Genomic DNA, 19,348 nt, shown 5'->3' with positions numbered 1-19,348 from the left:
AAAGTGCTTTCAAAGGAACCTTGGTGAGTTGCTGTAATGCATCTTGCAGATAGTACACACCGTTGTGTTGGTGGTAGAAGCAGTGGATGTTGGACGTGGTGGATCAAGCTAACTGCTTTGACCTGGATGATGTTGAGCTTCTTGATTGTTGATGGAGCTGCATTCATCCAGGCAAGTGTAGAGTATTCCATTACACTCCTGACTTGTGCTTGTAGATGATGGCCAGGCTTGGGGAGTCAGCAGGTGGCAAATGTTGTGCCTTTGTTTAAGAAGGACTGCAGGGAAAAGCCTGGGAACTACAGGCCGATGAGCCTAATGTCTGTAGTGGATAAGTTATTAGGTGGTGTTCTGAGAGACAGGATCTGCAGGTACTTAGGAGAGGCAAGGACTGATTAGGGACAGTCAGCATGGCTTTGTGAGTGGAAAATCATGTCTCACGAATTTGATTGAGTTTTTTGAAGGGATAACCAAGCTGGTAGATGAGGGCAGTGCAGTCGACATTGTACACATGGACTTTAGTAAGGCCTTTGACACGGTACCGCATGTTAGGTTGCTGCATAAGGTTAAATCTCAGGGGATCCAGGGTGAGGTAGCCAATTGGATACAAAATTGGCTTGATGACAGAAGGCAGGGTGGTTATAGGGAGTTGTTTTACAAACTGGAAGCCAGCGGTGTGCCTCAGGGATCGGTGCTGGGCCCACTGTTATTTGTCATTTATATTAATGATTTGGATGAGAATTTAGGGGGCTTGGTTAGTGAGTTTGCAGATGACACCAAGATTGGTGGCATAGTGGACAGTGAAGAAGGTTATCTAGGATTGATCAATTGGGCCTGTGGGCTGATGAATGGCAGATGGAGTTTAATTTAGATAAATGTGAGGTGATGCAGTTTGGTGGATCGAATCAGGGCAGGACTTACTCAGTTAATGGTGGGGCGTTGGGGAGAGTTATAGAACAAAGAGATCTAGGGGTACATGTTTATAGCTCCTTGAAAGTGGAGTCACGGTGGACAGGGTGGTGAAGGCGGCATTCGGCATGCTTGGTTTCATTGGTCAGAACATTGAAGTCATGATGTGGAGATGCCGACGTTGGACTGGGGTGAACACAGTAAGAGTTTTAACAACACCAGGTTAAAGTCCAACAGGTTTATTTGGTAGCAAATTGCTACCAAATAAACCTGTTGGACTTTAACCTGGTGTTGTTAAAACTCTTACCCAGAACATTGAATACAGGAGTTGGGACGTCTTGTTGAAGTTGTACAAGACATTGGTAAGGCCACACTTGGAATACTGTGTACAGTTCTGGTTACCCTATTATAGAGAGGATATTATTAAACTAGAAAGAGTGCAGAAAAGATTTACTAGGTTGCTACTGAACTTCATGGTTTGAGTTATAAGGAGGCTGGATAGACTGGGACTTTTTTCCCTGGAGCGTAGGGAGGCTTAGGGGCGATCTTATAGAGGTCTGTAAAATAATGAGGGGCATAGATAAGGTAGATAGTCAACATTTTTTCTCAAAGGTCTAAAACTAGAGAGCATAGGTTTAAGGTGAGAGGGGAGATACACAAAAGGGTCCAAAGGGGCAATTTTTTCACACAGAGGATGGTGAGTGTCTGGAACGAGCTGCCAGAAGTAGTAGTAGAGACCGGTGCAATTTTGTCTTTTAAAAAGCATTTAGACAGTTACATGGGTAAGATTGGTATAGTGGGATATGGGCCAAACACAGGCAATTGGGATGAGCTTAATGGTAAAAACCGGGTGGCATGGACAAGTTGGGCTGAAAAGCCTGTTTCCATGCTGTAAACCTCAATGATTCTAGGTGAATTACCCGTCACAAAATTCTCGGCCTTTGAGCTGCCCTTGTAGCCACAGTATTCATATGGCTGGTCCAGTTCAGTTTCTGGTCAATGGTAACGCCCAATATGTTGATAGTGGGGATTCAGCAATGATAATGCCATTGAATGACAAGGGAGATAGGTGGATACTCATATGTTGGAGATAGTCATTGCTTGGCATTTGCAACACTGCACAATAAGTCATCTCTTATTTTATAGTTTACCAACTATATTTGTGATGCAGAATTAAAAATTCAAAAATAAAGGAAAATATAAGAAATCACAAACTTACCAATCATAACTGGAGTTCCCTGCACCTCAAAGTGCTCAGCAAGTTCCCGAGCCGACAGAGCCATCTCAGACCCTGCCCTGCAAAAGTTAAAGCATTTCCTTTAGTTTTGTTATAATACTATTTTAAATCAAGAGCAGAAATCTTTCAGTTTTGCTATTTGCCATGGCTTCATGTAAGAAATAATAACACAAAAGCATGCAGTTTCATGCCAACTATGTTGGATTGTATTCTGTTACTAATTTCAGTACAACTGAGTTAACTATCACACCACTTAGTTAAAAGAAACATCAGGTTTACATCCAAATTTCAATCAAACCAATTTTAAACAATGGTTGATGAGATTAGTGATAAGAAAATAATTATGAATAATTTGGAATTTATGTGGACAGACCTTGAGAAAACTGCAACTAGGGTTGGTAATCTTGGAGCAACATATATTGCAATACCAGAATAGTAAAATATTCCAGGACACAAAGCACACTTTTTTGTTCCCAGTATTCTTGGAATCCATTTTATTTTGCTAAATATATAATTGCAGACACTTTCATGTGCTGCTCCATTTACTGCACATTTTGTTGGAGACATATGCAAATAAGGATTTTAGTGAATGTGAGTTAAATAAAAGTGGATACTGTAAGTAGCAGACATAGAGCAGAACTGTCTGGCCATTATTGCCAGAGCGATCATCCAGTCCCGCTAACAGCGAGCCCCCGCTGTGGGATTCCATGGCAGAGGGTGCAAACAACTGGAAACCCTGTTGACAGTTCTGGAACTGGAAGATCTCGCTATCGGCCAATGACGGGCTGCTTCTGCTGCCACAAGGCACGCCATGGCGAGGAGCAGAAAATCCTGCCCAAAGTAATTTGTTCAGATGGAAACAGGAAATAGGGATATAGATGAAATGAAAGCTAAATACTTTGGATGCTGGTGATCTGAAATAAAAACAGAAAATGCTGGGAAACTCAGCAGCTTTGACAGCATCTGTGGAGGAAGGAACGGAGCCAACACTTCGACTCCAATATGACTCCTTTTCGGAACTGGGAAAAGGTAGAAATCCAATGGGTTTTAAGCTGCTGAAAAAGGGGGAAGGGGCAGGTGCAGCAAAACAGAAAATCAGGAATAGGTTGGAGGGTAAGAGAGGTTAAATGACAAAGATATCGTGGAACACAAGACAAAGGGAGTGGTACTGATAGTTTTTTGTTATTTAACTTTTAAAAATTAATTTTGTTTTAATTCCTGCTCTGTTGAAGACCGCAAGAAACTACAAAGGAACAAAGCCCAGTCCATCATGCAAATCAGTCTTCCACCCATTGACTTTGTCTGCACTTCCCACTGCCTTGGAATAGCAACCAGCATAATCAAGGACCCCAGGCACCGCGGACATACTTTCTTACACCATCTTCCATCAGGATAAAGATACAAAGGTCTGAGGTCACATATCCACCAACTCAAGACTTTTGAATGGATCTACTTCGTATCAAGTTGATCTTTCTCTACACCCTAGCTATGACTGTAACACTTCATTCTGCACTCTCACCTTTCCTTCCCTATGTATTGTATGCTTTGTCTGTATAGCGTGCAAGAAACAATACTTTTCATTGTATACTAACACATGTGACAATAATAAATGAAATCAAATGCCATTGCGGTAGGTGGCATCAGCAGTACAGATGCAACTTGGCCAGTTGCTGCAGCTCATTTTATAAATAGTGCACACTGCAGTGTGCCATTGGTAGGGAGAGTGAATGTTTAAGGTCTTAAATAGGGTGGGTGCAGGTTAAGCAGGCATTTTTGACCTGGATGGTGTCAAGCTTCAAGTGCTGTTGCAGCTGCACTCATTCAAGCAATTCGAGATTTTTCTATCACACTTCTGACTTATATCATACAGATTGTGAAAAGGCTTTGGGAAACCAAGAGGTGTGTCACCCACTGCAGAATAACAGTGAGTGATACACAGAGTCGATTGAGAGTAGACTAATGGGATGCGAATTGGCCAGATTGGATTTCTCATGTTTTTGTGGAGGGAACATATCTGGGAAAATATCTGTGTTATAGCTGTACTGGAACAACTAGGCTAGAGGTATAACTAAATTTGGAATGCAAGTCTCCTACATAGTGGAGATGTCATTGATGCTCATAGCTTTTGTCATATCCAGTGCACTCAGCTGTTTCTTAATATTAAATGGAGTGAATCAAATTGACTCGTTTATAGGAAGCTCAGGAGGAGGTGGAGATGGAATTACCGATTTGGCATTTCTGCCTGAAAATGGTTCCAAATATTTCAGCATGGTAAGAAAATCATGCTTTAAAATCACGCTTTATAGAGGAATCAAACCACAAAATCAAATTCTGTAACCATAACACATCTGTTTAGCTTCAAATGCAATTGTTTAAGACTAAGTAAACCTTTGTAATCACAACCTGCATACTTACATGTAACTGCATGATATAGTCAAAACCATCATGAGTTGGTACGGTGTCTTCATGTGAGAACTCTCTCAGTTAAGAATGTTGTAGATTAAGAGTTAATGTCAGGTGCCAAGGATCAATTAAAATCATTAGGTGTCCTGGTAAGTGTCAATTGACTCAGATGGTTTGAAAAGGTAAGAACTAATTAATTGTCTAGAGTATAAGAAAGGAAGCTGAATCCATGTTTGTTGCAACAGATTCAAAGGAAAATGATTGCCCTTACCCAAGATCTGAAAACTGATCAGATCACAGAAGTCTTAAGAATAAACTAGAGAAGTCTGGGGAGTCTGCAGCAAAGAAAATTCTGAGAAGGACAAGAAAGTCTACAATATGAATCCAGTTCGGGTTTTTGCACGCTCTGTTGTCCATTTCCAAAACAGGAAGTATAACATGTTGAGCTGCATTAATTACTGCCTATTTTATTAAATCATAGACTTAATAAATCTTTCCATTTCGCTTCAACTTGACCATCTTGCTGTCAACTTATTTATCACATTTGTATTGCTTATAACATTTATACTGAAGTGCTGAGCTCTCATTGACAACTGGATGCTGCAGGAGCTCTTAGATCTAATCAGTTGGTTGGTTATGTGATCATTTTGATCTGGCTATAGCATGCTGCTTCTGCTGTATAGCATGCTTGTAGCCGATGTGCAACATCACCAGGGGATCAATAAGATCCCCCCTCATCCTTTTAGAAGGATGAGGGGGGATCTTATTGAAACTTCAAGATACTGCGAGGCCTGGATAGAGTGGATGTGGAAAGGATGTTTCCACTAGTAGGAAAAACTAGAACCAGAGGGCACAACTTCAGGCTAAAGGGACAATCCTTTAAACCCAAGATGAGGAGGAACTTCTTCAGCCCGAGAGTGGTGAATCTGTGGAACTCTTTGCCGCAGAAGGCTGTGGAAGCCAGGTCATTGAGTGTCTTTAAGACAGAGATAGATAGATTCTTGATTAATAAGGGGATCAGCAGTTACGGGGAAAAGGCAGGAGAATGGGGATGAGAAAAATATCAGCCATGATTGAATGGCAGAGCAGACTCGATGGGCTGAGTGGCCTAATTCTGCTCCTATGTCTTATGGTCCAAGGTTGGCACTTCCTTTTTGGCTACATCTGGTGCTGGTCCTGGCATGTTTTCTAAAACTCATTGAACTAAGGTTGGTCCGCAGGCTTGATGGTGATGACAAAGTGAGGGATATGTTACAACAACAACAACAAAGAACAACAAAGAACAATACAGCACAGGAACAGGCCCTCCAAGCCCGCGCCGCTCCCCGGTCCAGGATTGAATCCTGAATCCAGGATCCCCGCCCAATTTTCCAGCCTATCTACATCCTAATATCCTATCCACCGAGCTGTCCCTCACAGCTACGATGCTTTGTTCATCACAACCTATTAACTCACCCCCACCCCCCCATTCCAGACCATGTGATCTCCAGGGAGAGGCGAAAACCCAGAGTGAAAACCCCAGGGCCAATATGGGGAAAAAAAAAAATCTGGGAAATTCCTCTCCGACCCCCTGAGGCGATCGAAACGAGTCCAGGAGATCACACTGGCCCTGATCAGAAAATGCTTCCCAACCCAACTTCTCAACCATGTTGAGCCATGATATTATAGATTGTGGTGTAATACAATTCCACTGTGCCAATAGCACACAGCATTGCGCTGACACTGGTATTTCTGACTTGCTGGTTGGTGACGGAGGGGGTCAGGGATGTTGACTGAAAGCTACAATTAGGAGTATGCCCATTAGGCTGCTGCTTGACAAGTCTTTAGGGTAAATCACCCAATTACAGGACAATATGTTAACAAGGTGGAGTTTGCAGAGTTGAATAGGCTGGGTGTGCCTTTGTTGTCTCCCGCGCCTAGTTTGATGGTGAGTGGTCCATCTGGGTTTATTCTTATTATAGTTCTCAGCTGTGATTTGATAAAATGGAGTGGTTTACTGAGGGGCAAGTTAAGAGTCAACCACATTTCAGTGGATTTGGAGTCACGAAAGAGTCAGAATGGGGAAAAATGCAATTCATCTTCCCTAAAGTTCATCAGTGAACCAGATGAGCTTTTATAACAATTCAGTCACTTCATGGTTAAATTACTGATACTAGTTTTTTTTTGTTCCAGAACTATTGCCCCAGTGATGAGATTTGATTTCATGTTTAGATCATTAATCTGGATCTCTAAACCAGTAACATAATCTCAACACTAGCATTTCCTGACATTTTACAAAGGCTTACATCAAATGCTAAGATGCAGTTGTGATCACTGGAGAGAGTTCAAAAAGAACTGAAAGAATGACCACTAATTATGAAGTCAACCAAATATAAAATCAGATTAAAGAATCTACATTTAATCCACAAAGATCTCAATCCTGTTAATAAAGGATTAAATGATATTGATATGTTACTTTAAAGCAATTCTGATAAGTAGGATTTTACTTTGTGAAAAATAAGTTTTTAAGAGAAGATTTTAATTCTGTTTTCCTTACCGGACGCTGATGATCTTTGATGTAATCCCCAACAAATTTAACACTGACCGGATCTCAAAAGATCCAATCCATTCAGTTGATCCAACAATACTGAGGCCTTTATCTCCAGCAGTTACCAACATCTGAAATTGTAAAATGTCAACAGTTTCCTAAGTAGCAAATCTTGAATGAGATATAAACAAAAGGCAGAAAATGCTCAGGCTTGGTAATAGTTTCAACAAGGTTAAGAGAAAGAATCAAATTATGCTTTATAATATTAACAACTGAAATCAAAGCATCAGTCTGATTTCTTCCATTATCGTGAGAGCTGATTTTGTGTACTAACACTGTATTTATTTTGGTGATAGGATACAAACAAAAAAGCTTGGTAACTTGGTCTTCATGTCCTCCATGAAAAATTGCATTTACCTCAATGCGAGTCTGAGCCAGTACAAAGATGTGATGACAGATGAATTTGTATATGCCACATTACAGTAAACAAGAGCAGTTAACTTATTCCGCAAGGGCAATGAATAAATAATTCCAAAAAAAACGATTAGGTTCCTACTACTGCCATTTGAAGATTCTTAAACAGCAAATCAATCTGTTTGACAACCTTCTATACTCAACATTGAATTCAACAACTTTAGACCATGAACGCTGTCCTCCATTTTGTACTTTTTAATCTCTTCCCCCCCCCCCCCCAACCCATTTGCCCAGTCTACTTTCGCCACTCTGTCTTCATACCACTGTAATTGCATTTATTGAAGTGTAAGACACTAGTTATGGATCCACATTTCTCACTCTCAAACTTAATATATAATCTCATCATGCGATGATCACTCTTGCCGAAAGAGCTGTTACTATGAAGTATTTAATTAATCCTGTCTTATCGCACATTACCACGTCCAAAACTGCCTATTCCATATTTTTCACTGTATACTAATACATGTGGCATAAAATACATAAAATCAAATCAAATATTGTGGTCACTACCCCTTTAGAGATCCTTACCCACAAGATCCCTTATTAATCCTTCTTCATTACACAAAACCAAATCTAAAATAGCCCGTTCCCAGATAGGTTCCACAATGTACTATCGTAAAAAGCAATCCTTGATGCACTCCACAAATTCTTCTTCGACGCTTGATTTGGTTTGTCCAATCAATATGCAGATTAAAATCTGCCATGATAATTGCAGTTCTCTTCAAACATGCCCTTGATATTTCCCCATTTATGCTTTGACTTCTTGAGGTCACAATTTAAACTACTCCCACTCTTGTCTTTCTTCTCCTGCTATTCATGATTTCAACCCAAACCGACTCTACATCACTCGCCACTGCTTTTATATCATGACTCAGCACTGCTCTTAAACCTTCCTTGATTAACAACACTAACCCATCTCCTTTTTTTTTTATCATATTCCACTTCAATCAAATCAAGTCCAATTCAGTCTCAACAAGTTAAGACATTCCCGATCCAAGCTGACAAGACAGGGCTCTCACCTCCTGTCTTGGGCTTGATCTACAGGATCCAAGCTGATTGGAGTAGGCATAGCTCCTCCTCCAAGGCTTGATCTCCTTTGCATCTTAGGCAAAAGGCCGAGATGCCGCTTTTAAAAATTGCTTCAAATGAAGCTAAAATGTAACCTAATGACTTCAACCAAGTACAGTATGTTGATATTACACTTGATCTTAGCCAAAAGGCCGACTAACCCATCTCCTTTCCCCTTTCACCTATTCTTTTGGAACATTGTACACTCTGGAAGGTTGACCACAGTTCTGGTCACCCTGCAACCACATTTCTGTAATAGTTAATACATCATACTCATATGTTGTATTTTGTGCTTTCAACTCATCTATCTTGTTGCAAATATTTTGTACATTCAGATAAAGAACACTTAGCTTTGCTTTTTTACAGTTGTTTACAACTCTGGATTTGCTCAGTGTTGCATATTTTTATTTACATTTCCTAGTTCATGTGGTGATCCAGAGGTTACTTTCTTTGTAATTCTGCTTTTTAATTTAGACCCTAGCTGCTCAAACTCCCTCAGCAAAACTTCTTTCTTAGTCTCAAGTCATTGGCATCCACATGTGAGACACAATGTGGTCACTGGGGATCAGTTACAACTCAACCAAACTACAATGGCTCTGTTGCTCTTTGTCATTACACCATACACCGCCTTTATTTACTAAGACCTCTCGCATCAAATTTTATGAAACATTTCAGTAAAACAATTCATTTTGTTGATGTAATTTGATGTATTAGGGCTTCAATCGTTCAATCATATAGGAACCAAATTCTTATTTGAAAGCAAATGTATTAGTTCGTTGCTTTACTTGGCTCCTAAACAAACATTTTTTTCAATAAAAATGTGGCTTGAAATAGGATTCTTGTTGAATAAGTCCCAAAAGCATACAGTGAAAATACGCAAACCTGTTGGATCTTCTCATGTGTTGGTATAGGGACATTGATGTATCCTTGATAGTTGAACCAGGATATGATGGTTTGTAAAGAACGGTATGCACAACCCCATCCATTGTCATTTATATCATCCTGCAAGTAGTGATGATAGGTATACGATCCATGCACGACATAAACCTATTCAAAAGTAAATGCAAGATGTATGTAAACTCAAATGTTTAAAATAATAATTAAGTTATGATTTTGCATAGTTATGCATCATAAAATTGCTTCTAACTACAAATGGCTGCCGTGGGTATCCCCAAAATAGTATAAAACATTGTAAATTTAGGTATTGTTACGATGCTGAGGTGATATTTCCCTCTGCACGATTTTGGAAACCTTCCCCCTCCCAAACGGGATATACCTTGCCTCGTAATCTTAAGTAAGTGCGCGTGAGATAGTAGGAAGCTACTGGTTTTGGTAAATTAAAGCAGGATCTGCCATTCTCTATCATGAACAATTAACAGGTCTTTATTTTAGAACTGGTGTCAACCGTATCAAAATAATTAACAAACTGAATAAACTTCCCAATAGAATGCTGTTCCAATTACAAGACTCATTCAGGAATAGTGAAATAAATCATTACAGAATATAGTCATTCTCAAATAACATAATACCAGGCATCAGTTGGAAGTATGAACATTCTTCTGATGCTTTGGGCTGGAATACCTTGAGTTGGTTTCTCCTCCTGTTTAGATGGTGATTTGATGAAGCTATATTTTACTGCAGGATTTCATATGGGAAACTCGCCACTCCCTCCTTCAATCTAGAGGTGGCAAGGTTGCTCTGTCATCTCCCCTTGCCCGGGGTTAAATACCGGGAATTACCTCACAGTATTCCTGTGATTTGAGTGGCGGCTGTCAACAAACATCATATTTGAATTCCATTGGTCCTGTGCCTGTGTGCTTGCTTTAAACCCATTGGTTCAATTCAAAGCTTGTTTTACTATGTTGGAACTCTGGCTGCTGCTTTGGACAGTAAGAAGTTTAACAACACCAGGTTAAAGTCCAACAGGTTTATTTGGTAGCAAAAGCCACACACGCTCTTTGGACACAAGTGTTGCAAAATTGGCTTCTGCAGCCTGCTTTCTGCAGTTTAAAATGCCCAGCACAAAGACAAATTCTTTTTAAAGAGACCATGCTATATGATTTCTTTTGGTTTTCTTAGCATTTCTTTTCCGTATTTACATTTGTCAAACACCACATTTTTAACCTTATACATGCAACTTCATTACAGTATGTACCTGGAATTCTTCAGGGTCGGGAGTTGGAATAAATTTGTGTACATTTCTCAGATGCTTATTTACCAAATCATCACTTGGAAAATTAAAAGTCATGGGCCGGCGTAAGAAGGGTTTATTTTCTAGACCGAGTGCATTATGTAATTCCTGTAACATTCAAGAAAAAAAGGTGGAACATTTTAATCTGAGGACTTCAATAGATCTTTGGGTCATGCTTTAAAGATGATTTTACAAAAGACATGATATTCCCCGCCACCCAGACAGATCGTAGGTCCCTCCCTCCCCCTGCCCCCACCACCGATCTCAAGCAGAGTGGCAGTGGACCCGCCCTTCCCCCACCCACTGATCTCAGGTAGAGTGACAGCGGACCTCCCCTTCCACCCTATTGATCAGGCAGTGTGTCAGCAGACCCCCTCCCCCCAATCTCAGGCAGAGTGGCAGTGGACCCGCCCTTCCCCCACCCACTGATCTCAGGTAGAGTGACAGCGGACCTCCCCTTCCACCCTATTGATCAGGCAGTGTGTCAGCAGACCCCCTCCCCCCCAATCTCAGGCAGAGTGGCAGCGAACCCACCCCGCCCTCCCCACCCTGACCGATCTCAAGCAGAGAGCCGGCACTTACCTCCTCACTAATTGAAGCACCCGAATCGGACTTTTATGGAGCATGTCTGTTTTGTGCCGATTCCGGATGGGTGAACGCGGTGGTCAAGGGGGAAGTGCCGGTATAGTTGGGCGTGCAGCCCATTAAGTCAACGGGCATAGTCCCAATCACAGCCATTTTCGGGCCAGCGCGGAGGCGGGTGCGGATTGCGCTACTCACTCGACTTTACTAAGGTTTTGTGCCCAAAAACGGGCACAACGCGATGGTAAAATCGGGCCCATAGTTTCTCTCTGTGTACCCTATCTGTTCCCCTATCTTGTTAACTTCAATGAAATCACCCCTCAATGTTCTAAATTCCATTGAATTGCACCTCAATTGTGTAATTTAGGGGAGGCAGTGGTATAGAGGAAATGTCACTGGACAAATAACAGAGGCCTAGGTTAATGCCCTGGGGACACAAATTCAAACCCCACCATGGCAGCTGGTGTAAAGTCAATTAAATAAACCTGGAATTAAAAGCTAGTCTAATTGTGACTACAAAATCATTGTCAATTGTCATAAAAACTCATTTGATTCACAAGTGTCCTTCAGAGAAGGAAACCTGCCATCCTTATCTCGTCTGGCCCACATGTAACTCCAGACCCGCAGCAACATGGTTGACTAATGTCCTCTGAAATAGCCTATATACCGCTACAAAGTCTACAAAAAGGAATTAAACTGGATATCAACCTGGCATCAACTTCGCCACTGGAAACTACAAATCCAGTCCTATCGAACCTGTAAAGTCCTCCTTTCTAACATCCGGGGGCTTGTTCCCAAATTGGGAGAGCTGTCCCACAAACTAGTCGAGCATCAGCCTGACGTAGTCATACTCAGCAATCATATTGTATAGACAATGTCCCAGACGCCGCCATCACCATCTAGGGTATGTCCTGTCCCACCAGCAGTACAGACCCACCAGAGCTGGCGCACAGTGGTATGCAGATGGGAGGGAGCTGCCCGAAGTTATTACCATTGACTCCATATCCCATGAACTTTCACGGCATCAGGTGAAATATGGACAAGAACCATAAGACCATAAGACATAGGAGCAGAATTAAGCCACTCGACCCATCGAGTTTGCTCCGCCATTCAATCATGGCTGATATTTTTCTCATCCCCATTCTCCTGCCTTTTCCCCATAACCCCTGACCCCCTTATTAATCAAGAACCTATCTATCTCTCTCTTAAAGACACTCAATGACCTGGCCCCCACAGCCTTCTGCAGCAAAGAGTTCCACAGATTCACCACTCTCTGGCTGAAGAAATTCCTCCTCATCTCTGTTTTAAAGGATCGTCCCTTTAGCATGAGGTTGTGCCCTCTGGTTCTAGTTTTTCCTACTAGTGGAAACATCCTCTCCATGACCACTCTATCCAGGCCTCGCGGTATCCTGTAAGTTTCAATAAGATCCCCCCCTCATCCTTCTAAACTCCAACGAGTACAGACCCAGAGTCCTCAACCATTCCTCATACGACAAGCTCTTCATTCCAGGTATCATTCTTGGTGAACCTCCTCTGGACCCTTTCCAAGGGCAGCACATCCTTCCTTAGATATGGGGCCCAAAACTGTTCACAATACTCCAAATGGGGTCTGACCAGAGCCTTATGCAGCCTCAGAAGTACAGCCCTGCTCTTGTATTCTAGCCCTCTCGACATGAATGCCAACATTGCATTTGCCTTCCTAACTGCTGACTGAACCTGCATGTTAACCTTAAGAGAATCTTGAACAATGACTCCCAAGTCCCTTTGTGTTTCTGGTTTCCCAAGCATTTTCCCATTTAGAAAATAGTCTATGCCTCCATTCCTCCTTCCAAAGTGCATAACCTCACACTTTTCCACATTGTATTCCATCTGCCACTTCTTTGCCCACTCTCCTAACCTGTTCAAGTCCTTCTGCAGCCCCCCTGCTTCCTCAGTATTACCTGTCCTTCTACATATCTTTGTATCATCTGCAAACTTAGCAACAGTGCCTTCAGTTCCTTCCTCCAAATCATTAATATATATTGTGAAAAGTTGTGGTCCCAGCACTGACCCTGAGGCACACCACTAGTCACCGGCTGCCATCGTGAAAAAGACCTCTTTATTCCCACTCTCTGCCTTCTGCCAGTCAGCCAATCCTCTATCCATGCCAGGATCGTACCCTTAATACCATGGGCACTTAACTTATTTAAGTCTCCTATGTGGCACCTTGTCAAACACTTCCTGATTACCACCTAGTGCTGCCAGCCCCCCTCCAGTTGATAATCAGAACTCCTTCACATTGAACTCAAATTGGGAGAAGCACTGAGGGTGGCAAGATTACTGAATGCACCCTCAGTGAGGAACTTCAATGCCCATCAACAGGAGTAATTTGGTAGCAACACTACTGACTGAGCAAGTGGGTCATAGAATCATAGCATAGAATCATAGAAACCCTACAGTACAGAAAGAGGCCATTCGGCCCATCGAGTCTGCATCGACCACAATCCCACCCAGGCCCTATCCCCATATCCCTACATATTTTACCCACTAATCCCTCTAACCTACGCATCTCAGGACACTAAGGGGCAATTTTAGCATGGCCAATCAACCTAACCCGCACATCTTTGGACTGTGGGAGGAAACCGGAGCACCCAGAGGAAACCCACAGACACGAGGAGAATGTGCAAACTCCACACAGACAGTGACCCAAGCCGGGAATCGAACCCAGGTCCATGGAGCTGTGAAGCAGCAGTGCTAACCACTCTGCTACTGTGCTGCCCTTTGTCCTCAGGGACAAAGCTGCTAGACTGGATCTTTGGCAGATGCTGAGGGAACCAACAAGAGGAAAAAACCTACTTGACCTTGCCCTCACCAATCTATCTGCTGCAGACGCATAGTCCATTAGAATATTGGCTAAAGTTACCACTGCACTACCTTTGTTGAGACAAAGTCCTGTACTCACATTGAGGATACCCTCTATTCTATTATCTGGCACTACCACTGTGCTAAATGGATAGATTTCGAAATGGGAACAGATCTAACAACTCAAAACTGGGCATTCATGAAGTGCTGTGGGCCATCAGCAGCAGCAAAATAGTATTCAATCGCAATCTGCAACCTCATGGCCCAGCAAACCCCATTCTACTATTATCACCAAGCGAGGGGTTCATTGTAGGGTGGAGTTGGACATGCCAAGAGCAGTATCAGGCATACCTAAAAATGAGGTGTCAACCTGGTGAAGTTACCACAGAGAACTACTTACATGTCAAACAGCAGAAGCAGCATGTGATAGACAGAGTTAAGAGATCCCACAACCAACGGATTTGATCTAAGCTCCAAAATAAAAGCAAAATACTGCCGGAAATAAAAACAGAAAATGCTGGAAAAACTCAGCTGGCCTGGCAGTATTTGTGGAAAGAGAAACAGAGTTAAATTTCTTCAGTCCAATATGACTTTTAATCAGAAATCTGCAGTCATGGCACAGCCAGTCCTTAATGGTAGTGGACAATTAAACACCTAATGGGAGGTGAGGGCCCCACAAATATCCCCATCCTCAATGATGAGGCAGCCCAGCACATATGTGCAAAAGACAAGGCTGAAGCATTTGCAAATATCTTCAGCCAGAAGTGCCAAAAGAATAATCCACCTCTGCTTCCTGAGGTGCCCAACATCACAGATGCTTATTTCAGTCAACTTGATTCATTCCCTGTGATATCAAGAAATGCTGAAGGCACTGTATACTGCAAAGGCTTTGGGCCCTGCCAATATTCTGGGAAAAGTACTTAAGAACTTAAGACTTCTGCTCGAGAAATGGCCACATCTCTAGCCTAGGTATTCCAGTGCAGCAAAACACAGGCATAAATTGTCCAGGTATATTCTGTCCACAAAAAGCAGAGCAAATTCAATCCAGCCAATTACTGCCCCACAAGTCTACAGTTGATGATCACAAAATGATGGAAGGGGTCATCAGTGCTATCAAGGGACAGGTGAGCAGCAATAACCTGTTCACCAATGCTCAGTTTGTGTTCTGCCAAGCCACTCAGTTCCTGACCTCATTACAACCTTGGTCCAAACACAGACAAAAGAGCTGAGCTCCAGAGGTGAGGTGAGAGTGATTGCCATAGATATCAAGGTAGCATTTGACCAAGTGTGGCATAAAAGAGTTCTAGCAAAACTGGGGTCAATGAGAATTGGGGGAAAAACACTCCACTGGTCGGCGTCATACCTATCACAAAGGAAACCTGGTTGTAGTTGTTGGAGGTCAATCATGTGTGCCATTAAATTGCTCCTTTAAACATTCAGTGGGTCATGAACAGACTGCGTGAATGGAAAAAGTGATCTGTATTCCAGTCCTACTTTTCGTTGTGGTTCCAAATCTTCTTCTTTGTATCCAGCAGGGTATATTATTGTAGTAAGGGTAGTTGTCTCTGGCAGTTCAAAGTGGAATGCTTGTGGTATTGGAACAGACTTTCCTTTTGTATATCTCTGAATGCATTGGTCCATCTCCTGTAGCTGTTCAGAAACTGCTTTCACAATCTTATCCTGTAGTCTGTCAAATAGATAATTTATAATTAATAGTAAAAGCATACTCTAAATTACACACAAAGCAACATTTGACAAGAAAAGTATCTCGGACACAAAATTGTGCACAGCTGTAATTTAGCTTTCCTGTTAGCTGCTGCTTTCCCCTTTATTACTGGCCAAAGACTTTAAAAACCTTTACAATCTGTAAACTTGGAAACCCTGGTATGTTTCCCTTTATCTTTCCATGAAATTTCATAACTCAGGACAACAGCCGAATTGATCGGGCAATCCAAATCATGAAATTTGTTGCTTTGCAGAAGCAAATATTCTTTCCAATTAACTCATCAAGGATTTTCCTGTAATGCAAATATATTATGATGGAAACATGTAACATCTGTAATTCAAAGAGGACAGGGTTATATATCATGTTCAAAACCGGCATTGGAATCGAGTTTGGATGAAAGATCAATATTTGTCCAGTCTCTGATGGATAAACAGTGGCTAGCAATGCTCCCTCACAGTGCCAGGGACCTGGGTTCGATTCTGACCTTGGGTGACTGTCTGTGTGGAGTTTGCACATTCTCCCAGTGTCTGCGTGGATTTTCTCTGGGTGCTCTGGTTTCCTCCCATAGTCCAAAGATTTGCAGGTTAGGTGGATTAGCCATACTAAATTGCCCCTTAGTGTCCAAAGATGTGCAGGCTAGGAGGATTGGCCACGATCAATGCACTGGGTTACAGGAATAGACCTTCAAAACACCCTCTCATCCCACGTGCTCTCATCCCACGTACTCCACGTGTTGGAGGTCTCTACTGCCTCCCAAAGATACACAAGGCAAACACACCCGGCCGTCCCATCATTTCAGGCAATGGAACCCTGTGCGAGAACCTCTCCGGCTATGTTGAGGGCATCTTGAAAACCACTGTACAAAGAACCCCAAGCATTTGTCGCGACACTACGGACTTCCTACAGAAACCAGGAGCACTCCTCGCCACAATGGATGTCTCGGCACTCTACACCAGCATCCCCCACGATGATGGCATTGCTGCAACGGCCTCAGTACTCAATGCCGTCAACTGCCAGTTTCCAGATGCAATTTTACAATTCATCCGCTTCATCCTGGACCACAATGTCTTCACCTTCAACAACCAGTTCTTCATCCAGACACACGAAACAGCCATGGGGACCAAATTCGCACCTCAATATGCCAACATCTTCATGCACAGGTTCGAACAAGACTTCTTCACCGCACAGGACCTTCAACCGATGCTATACACTAGATACATCGATGATACTTTCTTCCTTTGGAGTCATGGAGAGCAATCACTGAAACAACTATATGATGACATCAACAAGTTCCATCCCACCATCAGACTCACCATGGACTACTCTCCGGAATCGGTTGCATTCTTGGACACACGCATCTCCATTAAGGACGGTCACCTCAGCACCTCACTGTACCGCAAGCCCACGGATAACCTCATGATGCTCCACTTCTCCAGCTTCCACCCTAAACACGTTAAAGAAGCCATCCCCTACGGACAAGCCCTCCGAATACACAGGATCTGCTCGGATGAGGAGGATCGCAACAGACACCTCCAGACGCTGAAAGATGCCCTCATAAGAACAGGATATGGCGCTTGACTCATCGATCGACAGTTCCGACGCGCCACAGCGAAAAACCGCACCGACCTCCTCAGAAGACAAACACGGGACACGGTGGACAGAGTACCCTTCGTTGTCCAGTACTTCCCCGGAGCGGAGAAGCTACGGCATCTCCTCCGGAGCCTTCAACATGTCATTGATGAAGACGAACATCTCGCCAAGGCCATCCCCACACCCCCACTTCTTGCCTTCAAACAACCACGCAACCTCAAACAAACCATTGTCCGCAGCAAACTACCCAGCCTTCAGGAGAACAGTGACCACGACACCACACAACCCTGCCACAGCAACCTCTGCAAGGCGTGCCGGATCATCGACACGGATGCCATCATCTCACGTGAGAACACCATTTACCAGGTACACGGTACCTACTCTTGCAACTCGGCCAACATTGTCTACCTGACACGCTGCAGGAAAGGATGTCCCGAGGCATGGTACATTGGGGAAACCATGCAGACGCTATGACAACGGATGAATGAACACCGCTCGACAATCACCAGGCAAGACTGCTTTCTTCCTGTGGGGGAGCACTTCAGCAGTCACGGGCATTCAGCCTTGGATCTTCAGGTAAGTATTATTAAAATAAAGTTCTCCAAGGCGGCCTTCACGACACAAGACAGCGCAGAGTCGCTGAGCAGAAACTGATAGCCAAGTTCCGCACACATGAGGACGGCCTAAACCGGGATGTTGGATTTATGTCACATTATCAGTAACCCCCACAGCTTGCCTCCTGGGCTTGCAGAATCTCACTAGCTGTTCTGTCTGGAGACAATACACATCTCTTTAACCTGTGTTTAATGCTCCCTCCATCCACATTGTCTGTACCTTAAAGACTTGGCTGGCTTTAGGGATTCGCATTCTAATCAGTATTCTGTAACTTGATGTTGTATCTCTGTGCACTGTTTGAGAGCACATTTCCACTCCATCTGACGAAGGAGCAGCGCTCCGAAAGCTTATGGTATTTGCTACCAAATAAACCTGTTGGACTTTAACCTGGTGTTGTGAGACTTCTTACTGTGTTACAGGAATAGGGTAGAGGAGTGGGCTTACATAGAGTGTTCTTTCGGAGGGTCAGTGCAGACTCAATGGACCGAATGACCTCCTTCTACACTGTAGGAATTCTAAACATCAACATGTCATGAAAAAAGGAACATGGAGAAACTTGGTTTGTTCTCACTGGAGCGACGGAGGTTGAGGGGAGACCTGATAGAAGTCTACAAGATTATAAGGGGCATGGGCAGATGGATAGTCAGAAGCTTTTTCCCAGGGTGGAAGAGTCAATTACTGGGGCATAGGTTTAAGGTGCGAGGGGCAAGGTTTAAAGGAGATGTACGAGGCAAGTTTTTTTTACACAGAGGGTGGTGGGTGCCTGGAACTCACTGCTGGGGGAGGTAGTGGAAGCAGAAACGATAGTGACTTTTAAGGGGTATCTTGACAAATGAATAGGATGGGAATAGAGAGGTATGGTCCCAGGAATGGTAAGGGGTTTTAGTTCATAGCTTTCAGGTAAAAGGGGGAAAGTTTAAAGGAGATGTGAGAGGCAAGTCTTTTTACACAGAGGGTGGAAAGTGCCTGGAATGCAGTGCCAGGGAATGTGGTAGAAGCAAATACAATAGCAACATTTAAAAGGCATCTTGACAAATACATGAATGGGCAGGGAATGGAGGGGCACAGACCACATAGAGGCAAAAGGTCTTTAGAAAGGCATCATGTGTTGGCACAGGTTTGGTGGGCCGAAAGGTCTGTTCCTGTGCTGTACTGTTCTTTGTTCTTTGAAATGCTCCAGTCCAGGCA

The 19,348-nt window shown here is 43.0% G+C and overlaps 1 protein-coding gene across 1 annotated transcript in view; it reads right to left on the bottom strand.

Annotated features, from left to right (window-relative positions):
- Positions 1-19,348, bottom strand: part of LOC144495121 (ufm1-specific protease 2-like) — a 55,015-nt gene that overhangs the window by 7,655 nt on the left and 28,012 nt on the right. Inside the window, exons 6-10 of the mRNA XM_078215049.1 lie at positions 15,724-15,916; positions 10,771-10,914; positions 9,498-9,662; positions 7,083-7,204; positions 2,126-2,202 (exon numbers count right to left, since the gene is read on the bottom strand). Of these exons, the coding sequence (XP_078071175.1) occupies positions 2,126-2,202; positions 7,083-7,204; positions 9,498-9,662; positions 10,771-10,914; positions 15,724-15,916 (701 nt within the window). The remainder of the gene's footprint in view (positions 1-2,125; positions 2,203-7,082; positions 7,205-9,497; positions 9,663-10,770; positions 10,915-15,723; positions 15,917-19,348) is intronic.

The sequence above is a fragment of the Mustelus asterias genome, chromosome 6 (assembly GCF_964213995.1).
Source record: "Mustelus asterias chromosome 6, sMusAst1.hap1.1, whole genome shotgun sequence".
Taxonomy (NCBI): Eukaryota; Metazoa; Chordata; class Chondrichthyes; order Carcharhiniformes; family Triakidae; genus Mustelus; species Mustelus asterias.
Note: the sequence above shows the minus strand (reverse complement) of the source record. Positions and strands in the feature narration are given on the sequence as shown.